The 13,337-nt window shown below is 36.8% G+C and overlaps 2 protein-coding genes across 2 annotated transcripts; both read right to left on the bottom strand.

Annotated features, from left to right (window-relative positions):
* Nucleotides 1-163: 163 nt before the first annotated feature.
* Nucleotides 164-1,888, bottom strand: LOC112499889 (xyloglucan galactosyltransferase XLT2-like). Its single transcript, XM_025103161.1, has one exon. The coding sequence runs from the start codon at nt 1,678-1,680 to the stop codon at nt 259-261; it is 1,422 nt and encodes a 473-aa protein (XP_024958929.1). The 5' UTR covers nt 1,681-1,888; the 3' UTR covers nt 164-258.
* Nucleotides 1,889-2,642: 754 nt separating this feature from the next.
* LOC112519962 (WD40 repeat-containing protein HOS15) lies at nt 2,643-12,818 on the bottom strand. The gene is made up of 14 exons (XM_025128278.1): nt 12,567-12,818; nt 10,195-10,340; nt 9,780-10,110; nt 7,917-8,011; nt 7,765-7,811; nt 6,808-6,958; nt 6,369-6,432; nt 5,506-5,664; nt 5,290-5,411; nt 4,517-4,591; nt 4,347-4,400; nt 3,291-3,364; nt 3,145-3,219; nt 2,643-3,051 (listed from the first exon to the last, which is right to left on the bottom strand). Exons 1-14 carry the CDS (start codon nt 12,625-12,627, stop codon nt 2,832-2,834), a joined length of 1,674 nt encoding a protein of 557 aa, XP_024984046.1. The 5' UTR covers nt 12,628-12,818; the 3' UTR covers nt 2,643-2,831.
* Between the last annotated feature and the right edge of the window lie 519 nt (nt 12,819-13,337).

Genomic DNA, 13,337 nt, shown 5'->3' with positions numbered 1-13,337 from the left:
TATAGTCAAATGATATCATCTTTTTAAAAAAATTAGTTCGTTAGATATGTGTCCATGTTCACGATATATGAAAATCATTGAGATAAAATCCAACGTATTTTATTCGAAATATTTAAAGACAAAAATAATATTTTATGTAAGAAGTAAAAATATTATATTGGCAAATAAAAACAAAGGTGGCAAATTCTGTAATGCACATATTACCAGATCCCCCAGATGGTTAGAATCAAGTAAAAAGTCGGTTTAAACGACATATATTCAATCTCCGGCGACATTAATGGCGGATTCTTGCCGTCGTCGTTGATCTGTTTCCGCCTTAAACCTCCTCAAAACCCCATCCACTGCAATTTCAAATGCGTCTTTCATGTCGTTATTGCTACTACCTATGTCACCATACACGATCTTAGGTATAGTTTCGATAACTCGTTCTCTCATCTCCCTCAACTCTTCCCTACCATAGCTCTCCAGAACCCCCTTTATTGATTTCTTCCCCTCTGAAACATCGCCGTGATCTATGAAAACCGAGTAACTTTCCGGTTCATCCGGCAAGTACCATTCGTATTGGTCGTACATAGTCCGATTCCAGAACAAAACCGGCACCGCACCAGCCACCATGCAATCAAACACCGAACGTCTCGTGTAACTATCACCTCTCGGCTGCAAACAGAATTCCGATCCGAGCAAAGACTCCATTATCGCCGAGCTTCCATTAGCGCAGGGAGTCACTGCGCAATCCACCACTCGGCAAGTGGACTCGTTCCGGCAGGTTCGCAACAATAATCCTCTGATATCGTCTCCGACGTCGTCACGCGCCGCTCCGACGAAAGTGAAAAGGCTGGTTCGGTTGTAGGTTCGGACGAAGGTTTGCCAGGTTTGGATATCGGTGTCGGAACGAGGGTGGAATCCAGTGGGGTAAGGTATACCAATGTCATGGTAGTCCCCCGGTGCTCTCTCGATTGTGAGGCGCGTGACGTTTTGCATTTCCGGCATGTTTAAGAACTTGGAGCCCCATCGCTTTTCCGGGTCGGTTAACCGGCGGAAATCCCATGTGATTCGTCCTAGAACCATAACATGATCAGAACCGTTGGATCTCCGCCAGTACGGTTGATTCTGGACCCACTCTATTAACTTCTCGGCATGAAAATCACGTTCTTCATTACTACTGTCGGAGAAGAGATATTTTCCGACGGCGAGTCCAGCGTAAAACGGTATATAGAAAACCGTAGCAGATCCCGGATCCATCGTTCTACATTTATGGTTCAGGATCCGGTTATGGAAAATAATCTCCGAGGAAAACTGATTCGTCCGGTACCAGAGCTGAACTAAACTCTCCGGTATAATTCCGGCGAGCTCGATGGCTGTCATTCCGTAACCGGCGTTGGTGGCGACGCCGCACTGCCAATGCCATGGGTCTAAATCTACGCAGTTACCAATTAAATCGAAGTTAAACATGGTTGGGAGTTGGTAGACGTAGACCTTACCGTGATGGCAGTTGTCGTCATGGAGCGGAGATGGGGGTGATACCGGCGGCGGGGAGCGAGAACAGAAGATGAGGATTTGGATGAGTAAAAGGGAGAAGATGGAGAAGGAAATTATGGGGTGTGAAGTGATTTGAGTGTGGATGGAGTGGAAAGTATGGATTATGAGTTGCAGGGTTTTGGATTTCTTGAAGACGAACATGGTGAAATCAGGGAAGATTTTAGAATAAAGGTGCAGCGGGTTCTTTATGTTGCTAAATTTACGACCGACATTTTATTTTTGATTTGAAATGTTTTTTTCACTCTTTATTATTGATTGGATTTTCAAAAGCCATTGTTTGAAAGTTATAAAAGGCAAGTTTTCATCATCTGTAAGGGATCTTGGATCAGTCGCGATGTATTAAATTAACCCCTACCTTCATTGTTAATGGAAAATAAATGGTTATCGTTAAAAGTCATCATTTTTACGTAACTTATTATCGATTATTAAAATTGATTGTTGGTAAGATTCTTGATCCTTGTTATTTCACTTATCGGTCCTCGTCATTCTCATCTCAGACAACATCCGGTAAAAGGCTCTCGTTATGGTTGGTGGTCTTTCGTTGTGTTTTCGGGTTGTTTAATTTCTTTACACATAGATAATATGTGATGTATATGAATTTCCATCTCAATCTTGTACTAAATAAACAAACATTACTTGGCATGACATTAATTGTATGAGCGCAATTAACGATTGCTTTTTGAGTTTTAAAAAAGGTAAAATGAGGTCGTATTCTCACTTTATTGACCCTGCTTTCCACTCTCCTACCCCATCTTTTTGCGCACCATAACCTCTTTTCACCTTATACGTATATATACATAATTAAAAAAAACAGTTGATTAATAATTAAATATCAATAATGGATCTCATAAGCAGTTACCAACTAAAAGTCTTCTTCCTTACTTACCAGATAAGTTTATCAGTCATTGTTATATCTTACTTACCAGATAAGCTTATCAGTCATTGTTATACTTTTTACCAGGTAAAATTATCAATCCTTGCTTATGCCTATGCCCAGGTAAGATTCTCAATCCTTCCGATACTCAACCAGTAAGGTAAGTAGCACCAGGTAAACACAGGCCCCAACACAAAGACAACATATCCATGGTTCAGAATCAACCATCTGCAATGAATGCTTCACAAGTCTAACATATATTCAATTCAACAGGAAGAAGTTAAGAAGTTGATGATTTGAGTTATGAGTTTGATGTTGTAGTAATTAGTCTGTACACTAACCAACCATTACAACATACATGCATCCATCCAATAATTAGAATTACAATTACTCCTAATAAATGGAAAACACAAACAGTTTACATTCTGAAATCCAAAACACAAACGGTGTTGTTATTGGTACAAGCTGCAATCTTGTCACCTTCTTTGTTCCAGCACACTTCAAATATGCTTCCATTACCCGAATACGTTTTGATAATCTTCCCCTCTTTTAACGACCATATGTGCATGCATCTATCCAGAGAACCACTTGCCAAATACTCCCCGTTTGGACTAAACGACAAAGCATATACCGCATCCCTACAATCATTTCATTTTAATTCAATTCAATTTCTATTCCTCTTCTATGAGTCGGTAAACCAATGAATTAGCATTACTGAAGTTAAATGCTACCTGTGGCCGTTCAAGCTGCGCAGGAGTCTTCCATGCTCAACGTCCCACAGCTTTACCGTTGAGTCAAATGATGCACTGCAAACACACAGAAATTCAGGCTAACTGAGAAAAGCATTCACAAGAAATAAATGGTCGGATAAATATACCTTGCCAACAACAGCTGCTGGTTTGGATTGTTTGTGCCCGGTCCACTTGGACTCCATCTGATTGTGTATATCTCCTGCAAATAACAAATTAAAGATTATTTATTCAAACAGGTACCATAAACTATAGCTGCCATTCAAGATTTCCAAACTAAAAGTATGTGCAAGTTTTTATATGCCCACAGCATGTGTCACATAGAAACACTACCACTGAGTATGTAAACCTATAGGATTGCGAATATGTGTGCTTCTATAACCAGAAACCCGATTAGGTCATGTTGATTGTTAAATAGTTATTCTAGCAGAATAACCAAAGTATGTTTTAAAAGTTTAATTATGATAATTACAAGGTTTTGTAAAATGTATTTTGCATATTAATATTATTATGATTAATAAAATTAAATAAAACCTAAATAGACTTAATATATTTATGGGCTTAAGGATAATCACAAGCCCAGCCCATATTATAGTTAGTTTACAACCAGATAGACCAACTATAAATAAAGGGATAAGCCCAAGCCTTAAAAGATTAATCATCTGATCTTTTTGATTTAGATATTACCAGAAAAATAGAAAAGAAACTTTTGCTTTCTTTTCTATCATACACATACTAGATTAGGGTTTTGGGCTAGCACCCGGTAGAGTAGAAGCCAAACGTGTTCGTGTGTGGTTCTACATAGAGGAAACCTGATTTGGTTTCTAAGTGCTCCTTTAGAACCTGCTGCAAATCTGATAAGTTAACTTTTCTAAAACACCCTATAGTTTGTTTTAGATTCATTTAAAAGTCATTGGTTCCAGTTAGGGTTTCTTTTTGGAAAAGTTTTCTAAAACAAACGCAACCTAAAATATTTTCCGATGCGTTCTAAAAAGGTTACAAAATTGTTTTGAACCCTACAGTATGCTACCAGATATACCAGTAATTAACGATTAAGGAGATTAAACGTTGGTGAGTGATGGTAATGTGGTAGTGGTAGGCTAGCAATCCCAAGGGAAGAACACTCTTTTTTAAATATTAAAAAAATACGGAGTAATAAAGAAGAAAAAACAACAAAGAATCACCTTGGCATGCTCTCTTAAATCATGAATGTGCTTGTCCTGTTTCATACTCCATATCTGAACAATTTTATAATTCCAAGTCAAGTCGCAATGAAATAATTTTCAAGTTATGGGTAGCAAAGGATAAGCAATGACTAAAAGCCTCTTACAAGTGGTAAAATTAGCAAACTAACCTTTGCAGTGACATCATCAGAGCAGGATGCCAATAATGAACCTGTTGGGTCCCATTTCACACAATTAACTTCACCCTGAAATTGAATAAAGTTCTAAACATTAATGACCATTGCAATTTCGTGAAATTTCTATTACCCCAACAAATAGACTGTAAAAGATCCAAATAGCTTGGTCAAATGTTTGAGTTTGTTAGCATAACCTAGCCGATTTCAGTTTTTTTCCATATTTGTATCATATTGTAGACCAGCGCTGTAGCACTTCCCTTTAGCACACTAGAAAAGACCGGAAAACTTACATAGAAGCAATCATAAGCAACATATATTTCTGGAAAAAGCATGTAGTTTATATTCCGATAGATAACTCAATTCATTCATTATACTCATGATTTACGCTAGAATTTCCTATATATGATTGACATGAGAGTGAAGTGTGTTTCAACAGCGCCTAAAGAGAAAGAATGCTACACCCTCCATCCCAAAAAAAAAATGTCCACAATGAAAAAGGACGCAGTTTTAGAAATGTGTAATTATCATTACACTTTTTAATCGACTAATCTCATAATTAAGGGTAGAACAAGAAAGTAGGCACTTACTTTCTAAGTGGACACTTCTTTCGGGACAAACTAAAATAGAAACATGGACATTTATTTTGGGACGGATTGAGTACTACAGAAATCATCTCCACCAAATTAAGCACGTCCCGGGAGAGAAAACTTTCTGGTAGAGTAAAAGGGAGGCAAGCATGCAAACATTCTTTGAAGAATCGTACAAACCTTATGCCCAGCAAAAAGTTTGATGGGCCGACTTTCTCCAATCTTGCAGACATAAATCATACTATCTGTTGAGCTCGAGGCAAATGAGTGATTGTTCCGCCAATCAACATCAAGGGTAGGACCTATCAGATTTAGACACAAGGCATTTGGTTTAGACAAGGGTAATCATTTGTCAAGTTACATATGCCATCCAACACCACATAAATAAAGTAGCACCTGAATGGAATTTGAATTGTTGCTTCCATTCATCCGCCTTTACATCCCATACTATGGCAGTTTCATCAAAGCTTCCAGTAAGAAGGTAATCACCCTTCTTATTCCATTTAATAGAAAATATGGGTCCCTTGTGTTTGCTTAAAGTACTCTTTAGTTCACCTGGACAGAACAAACCACCAAAAGGCAAACCTGAGGATTCTAAGATGTGAAAGAGCTCAAAAACTTAAAGTACCACAACAAAAATGATGATTGGAAAATAAAAAAGAAAGAATAAATGTTTACATATTTGTGAACATGAAATGTAGTCTTTAGGCTATACTCCATTTCCAATTTATTTACTACAACTCCACCCAAAAGAGGATCTGGTTGAGTGGTTGCTCGTTCTAAAAAGTCTAAAATACACAATTATCCTAACCCCAAGAATTTGGGCTATATTAAAGTGGAATCTGACAAAGATAATCACATTACTGTGAAAGACTTTACAGTTTTATACAAGATCCAAGGGTAGGGTTGAAGAAGTTAAGAAGTCTACCCCATCAAATATAGTGTAACATCAACAAGATAAAATAACTTGCTTTAGGTAAAGGAGATGCAGATAAAATAAGCCCTCAAAAGCACAAAATCGGCTCAGGTGAAATGCAATCGAGTTTGCGTAAGAAAGGCAAGATAAAGACACATAAAATGCATAGCCTGTCTCATCATTTGCACCTTTTGGTGTTTAATCCACATAATTCCTATATATATATGTGTATATATATATGTATAACAATGTTACAGAGAGTAGGACATATTGAACATTTTTAACTGCTCAACTACGATTCAGAACTGCACGAAAAGTTCTCATCAGATATGCTATAACTCACCATTTGTATTCCATATTCTTGCTTGCCCATCATATGAACCGGTGGCGAGGAGCGTTCCCTCCAACTGCACATAAGGCAAAAAGAATATCATGTTCAATGGTCATTAACAAAATTTAGCATGAACCTTTATATGGAATATTCTCAAAATGAGGGCATATATGCTTTTGGTGGATAAAAGATATGGATTGATATTTGGTGGATACGCTGAGTAATGATTTTAAGTTTTTGAATTTCATTTCTTTTTTCTCAGGTATGTTTATTCTTTTGCTTCCACCTTTGACTCGGCAACCATTTTTTACCTCTGCAGCATGAAGCCACACACATTATAGACAAAAACCATAACTATTGGAGACGCATAACTGCAGATAATTTGATTATTCAAAACTCCAAACAATAACTACTCTGATGAAACAATAGCAGAAGCAGCAATGGCACTCACATTCCAATCAAGTGTTGTGACGTCTTTGCCTTTGTCGTTTTTGTTACCTTTAACATGCTTCAGTACAAGCACGTTGGCAGGGCCATTTTGTAAACTAGATCTATTAGTCCTATCTGCAATGGTCCAAATCCTAGCGGTAGAATCTCCAGACCTAAAGATCAACACAAACAAATATGGATCAGGCAAAAAGCATATAGAACATGAAGATAGTAAACTGAATCAGATGTGAAAGAAACAAGGAAAGATGCTTGTTTCTTTATAACAAATAAAAGATCCAATAGAACTTCTATATGATATCAAGATCGTATTTCCTTGTTCATCAACTGACTTCCTAATCCATAACATTACCCCTTTGTTCTTGCAAGAGATCCAAGAAACCACTTAAAAGGGAAGAGGGAAAAGAACACAAAAAATACAGATTCAATGCTGTAAAACGTGATACACGATTAGACTTGTTGACATTCATATAAAATTATCTACCTTTTTTCTTGTTAGGAGAACATAAAACAAATTGAAAAGCTTTATTACTTTGCATGTAAACAAATCTTATTTTTTGGTAGACAGAAGAGGAGTGTTAACTTTAATTTCTCTTATATATGAGGTCATGAGGCTTGGATTTATTTATTCAGGTTAATCAACTAGGATTCAGTATCATCGGCCATCAGAAGAGAAGTCTTTACACCAATCAAGGAAGATAAATCAATGAACGATAGGATTTTTTCTACACTGGAGATCCATAAAATACTAAGAACGTAGTAGTAATGTATGGATAACGTAACTTAACACAGCTCAGGTATTCTTCTGAATATCGAAGCACCATGTAACCTTCAATAATCTCTATGAGTCTATGCTATAAATATTATAGGTTGTTTCAATTGAACCCAAGCAGAATAAGATTATCAAAGGCTGTGAATAATCATGATTATCAAAGAGAACTCGGTTTATTAAATAACATACCCTGATGCAAGAAGTGAACCTGCTGGATTCCAAGCACAAGCGCAAACCTGTAGGGAGGTAGAAAATAGGCATGTTATTGCTCAAGTAAGTAATGCATTAGGAATTTAGGACCAACACTCAATATGTTATAACCATGTGGAAAATGTCCAAACCTCAGATGTATGTCCTTCCAAGATTATCACATCTGAACTAGGAATCCCAGAAGCTTGAGGTGTTGCAGAAGTAGAAATATCCATTGGTTCAGGTCCTACAACATACGCCCAGAAAGATTAGATACTCCAAGCATACCATTCATATAGGCTATACAGGCAATTAGGACAAGGTTGAAATCCAGCTTGGGATGCATTTATTTCTGATCAAGTGCTTGGAAGTGTATAAGACATCAAATGCATAGTTAAGTTTTGAAGAAGTCAAGTATGCCCATTGTTCGTCAGGGTTAGTATGTCTTTATAACCAAGCTTCTTCTATACATTCTTTATGCCAATTGATTATCCATTCTCTTTGACTCATTATTCACTAGAATATGAATATTCACTTCTAATGAATCTGACACGAACCACATGTCCAACTATGGTTGTGATTTCTATCTTTTGTGTTTGTCTGTAAACATGTATGCACCCAACAGTCTGTGTGACTCTCTCCCTTGTTGCAAAGGTTTGGGGTTAATCAGAACTTTGAGTCCAGATGTCAAAAAAACTATTATGTAATACATATGCAATTACGTATATCAATGTGTGCATGTATGTGCGCATGCTTGTATCTTGAATACATCAGCTGAAGTAAATCTTTGTGGTTCAAACATAGCAAATCTTATTACTAGCCAAATTTCAATATAATGAACTCATGAGTATTAAATAATGTGTAAAACTGGGAGAAACAGGATTCCTAATTAATAAGCTAAATATATGTAGACACCAACATGCAGAGATGCACACATTTAACCTGATAAGGATCATTGCTAGTGTGGTCAACATAATAAAAGGAGAAGCAAGCAATGATGGTATCACCAGCAAGGTGTGGATGAAAATAAGTAACAAATAAATAAATAATGAAGAAGATGAAGATGAAGATGACGGAAACGCACAGTGAATATCCAATTGCCGTTGAAAGAAGTATCGTCGAACTGTGTTCGTATCATTTTTGGTTCATGTCTCTCTTTCTATCCCAATCCAAGGCTCGAATCACAATTGAAGCCCTAATTATTAAACGGGTAACAGTTAATTTAAATTATATTTTTTACTTTTTTAGGTGGGAAATATATGACTTACACCACCATGGCACCCAAAAAGAAGCCCTAAGTCAACTTAACAACCTCCTTGTATACATAGATTTTTGAATGGGTTATATGCCAATAAAACCAAAGAGGCAAAACCTTTCACAGACTCACAGAGCGAGGGAAGGGGGCAGAGGGAAGCCTTATACAAAGAATTGCAATCATATGCAAGGGCAAAAGGAATCAAATTAATAACATGTAAGTTAAAGTATCCTGCCAAATTATACTCTCCATCCAAAAAAGTTGTTTGCATGACTTTCGAGTGTTATTTGATTCTAACTTTTTAGAAGAGTTCTTTTTTTGGAGAAAATTATGACAACTACATTTAATTGCTGGAACAACAACACCACCACCAAGAGCCCATTTTTCTACACTGATGGTGCAACCATATTTCAGACAAAAGATTCTAAATGCTTGGCATGTTTCCATCCATGAATAAATTCGTAAATGGGATTCCTTAATTGGATATTGGATCGACACATGTCATGTTTGACAAACTGCTCATGTATAAAATATGAACACTCACAGTATAATAAAAGAATCTCCAATAATAAATTGCAATATAACCATTCTGTGGATATTAAACTAAAAGCATGCATGTCAATTTCTATTTGATCAGATACTATATTTCGATTCCAAAATGAAAGTGGACTGTGGATCTATGGAATATTTCCAAATAAAACGAGCATTTTTGTATGCCTATGCTTTGTTCAAACATAAAAGGGGAATTAAAGAAACATACCTCCAAATGTCCCATTTTCTTCGAGTTTGATATTAACGTTGTCTTGTTGATCTACAAGAATTTCTCTATCAGCAAGATCCTCGTGTTTCTTTTCTCTTTGCTTGTCCTTATTGACTTTCTCTTTCTCCTTCTCACTTTCTTTCTCCTTACTTTGTTTGTCCCTCTCTATTGCTAGCGCAGTTTGTTTTTCTTGTTCCTTGGAAAGCTCCTCTGCAGCCTTCTGTTGAATTTTCTTTTTCTCTTTTACAATTTGTCTTAGTTGGAAGACATCCTTGGTCAGAAGATCTAATGGTTGTAGGAAGGAGAAATCTTCGTCTACATCAGCATCATTCTGGCAATCTTGAAAAGCATGATCAGCATTGTAATAGATGAAAATAAAACAGTGTGGAACTGGTGAAAGAGTTAGCATACTAACATTGTTCAAATTTGCTTCCATCTCAAGATATTGAAGTCCTTTCTGTACAAGAGTGACAAGGGCTCCAGGTGGAACCATATTTCCATCTATAGAGCACTTGTTGATACCTGCCTCATATCCTAAATTAAAAGCTGAATGTATAAAACCTGAGAGTAAGATGAGAAACACAACATAAGTCGATGAGTTTTTGCAACACACAGCCTAAAACAGTTTGCTCCACTACAGTAGGTCCATATGAGAACCCAAACCATAAAACAAGGGAAGTGTGGGTTATCTGTGAATTTATTAAAAGTCAAACAGAGAGAGCATCATCAAATTGAAATGCAACTGTGCCAGGATTAAAACAATGAACGGCTTGTTCAAAAAATGGGATCCTACTATTCCCTTGATCCAGAGATATTACCATTACACCTCTCATAAACTAAGGACCTGTAGAAACACCATATTTACCGAACACGTTCCTCAAATGCTTTTACACTCCACTTCATAATGCATAATGACTTCCATATAAAGCTACTTTCTGATTCCACGGAGAGACATTTGAGAATAAACAACACCAACAATATGGAACATTTGCAATGAAAAAAAGTGGTTACCTATTTATACAATTCTTCATTACTCACACATCTCAGAGAGCTAAAATAACAGACTTCATAAAAATCAACTCATATTATGTTTTCTGTTCATTTTCTGGTTCCTTTCTCTCTTATATTTTTCCCTGAAATCAAGTAATATTCTGTTGGCAGAATAATCAAACTGTCTTCCTATCCAATTCTTTTATGTGATAAGTTCATCATATGGGTTCGCACTCACAAGAATCAGATTCAGGTGACTAGTCCTAAACTCCTAACACAAAGAGTAATCTCTGCCAGATAGCATCCGTCCGACCCAAAAGAATCCTTGCAGCACGACTCCTTGTGCATCACAAATTAGGTTGCTATCCCCATGCTAATCACATTTGTCCATCTCCTAATAGTACAAGCCACCCGCCCACCCCATCAAGTCCTTGGTGGAATAACGTATGCGTTATAATTAAGAAGTGTCATACATTGCTAACTTCCAGTACATTCAACACGAACTTCAAGATAGTTGCAATGAACCAGTTTTGAAGGCATTGTCAGTCGTTTCAAGATATCCAGTTCTCGCAATTTCACTCTTTCTCATACAAGAAGGGCCAGCTTGTTCTTCCTTCCTCATAAGTCGACCACCCTTTCGTCATTCCTTAATTTTTTGACCTAGCTCCTCATGGATATCCTCATCGCATGCTCCGTGACTCTTTATCCACGTTTTGGATGGGTCATGGGACCATAGGTTTTTTCATGTTGCTTAACATGTAAGCTTCTTTTCCAGTTAAGTTTCTTTTCCAATTAAGCTTCTTGCCAAGTATCATTCAACGCTATGAAACCCATATCGTGCAAGAACAGAAAATTAAGCATTTGATCCCACATTCTGAGCAGCAGAAAGTTGAGACCTGTCATATATCAGTAAGTGGCAACAGTTCCTAGGGCCTTTGAAATGAATAGCAAACCTTCAGGCTCTCAGATCTAATGCTAAAAAATTTGGTTTACCTATATTCCTTATCTACTTCCCCATGTTAATCTCAGCCTACCTGTAACTTCATTAACACCCTTGTCATGATACATATCTCCACCTTCGACCTTAAAAGTGACCTTTAATTTGTTGGCATCAACTAACACCTTCTCGCATATATATTATTTAATACTCGAACATCAAAGAGGTACCACACATCCACATTTCTGTTATGCATTGCTGTATCTTGGTGGGCTAGCATTCAGACAGATAAACACAATAATCTCATAGTTCCCCTGTACACCATTCGATGGTGCAACGATTATTAATTTAAATCAATCTGAATGAAATGTTAAAAGAATTCAGTGGAAAGCTACCACCCATAATGGACGATTGGTCTCCAATGCTCAAAGGGGTCTAGCCTGTGCCCATATAGTAAGGTAGTGCAACAGCACATGTTCTATCCCGAATTACCCATCTCGCTAAAGGAGCCCATGTTTACAAAGCAGATTGAGAAACTGAAGGTGTCAGTTAATGCTTCCTCGACCAACTAATTACAAACCCTAAAAAATCTTTCACAAAAAAGAACCCCCTCCCCTCAGTTAAAACTCTGCATTAACAATAATTCTGAAAGGAAATCAATCACACAAACTCCCAGATCCATAAATCCAGAGTACGAGTGCTAAAATTAAACGATATCATCAAGTATAGATTTTCAGACCCAAAAAACAGCAATTTCAGCGTGCAAACATCAACAGACAGTAAGACACATGCATGAATGAACAAAATTGTGCTTCGTATATGTTAATGTATACATATGTGTATAATCATGTACCAATTACCTGATTCCTGAAGATAACGGAAGACGATGTAATTCAATTCGACGGAAGTGATGGATGTCATGTTTCTTGGGAAAATCTGGTACGCATGCGGATTGACGATGAAAGAAGGGGAGAAATTTGTTAATAGTAGCCGGAGTTTCAGAGATGGCCGGAAAAAATTAAATTATCTCTTCGTCGTCTTCTATGAACCTTGCCGGAAAAAGTGGGCACCTTCAATTCTGAGGAGTGACATCGATACCTCTTTGTTCTCGCAAAAATACCGGCGAAACCCCGTGATAGCATACAATATATGGAATTAATTGACGCTTTATTGCAATTGAGTCCATGTAGTCTTGACTTGTGTACATACACACCCTCCAAATATGGAAAATGGACAAAAATGTCATTTTATTTTTATATTTTCAATCACGCATTGAAACTATCAACTTATGTTAATATTATTAAAATCACATTAATTATATCATTTTTGTTGGATTTTATTTGAATACCATAAATTATCATGTTAGAAGAAAAGCACAAAACAAATAATAGTTCAACAAAAACAGTCTCAGTGATTTTTCTAAATATAAATAGTTGAATATGAGACAACGAATACAGATAAAATTAAAAGAAAATGCATTGTCATCTAGTCAAGGCCAGCATGGTCGACGACATTGTAAGTAGAAAGGAACAACATAACTTTTGTAGGATTATGCAGTGAGAATGGTTACGTGAGGTGCGACATAGAATACTCTTGTATGAGAATGTTAAGAGCGAAAAATGGATGGTCAA

The sequence above is a fragment of the Cynara cardunculus genome (assembly GCF_001531365.2).
Source record: "Cynara cardunculus var. scolymus isolate 2C chromosome LG 1, CcrdV1, whole genome shotgun sequence".
NCBI lineage: Eukaryota > Viridiplantae > Streptophyta > Magnoliopsida > Asterales > Asteraceae > Cynara > Cynara cardunculus.
The sequence above is the reverse complement of the archived record's forward strand: the minus strand, read 5'-3'. Positions and strand labels throughout refer to the sequence as shown.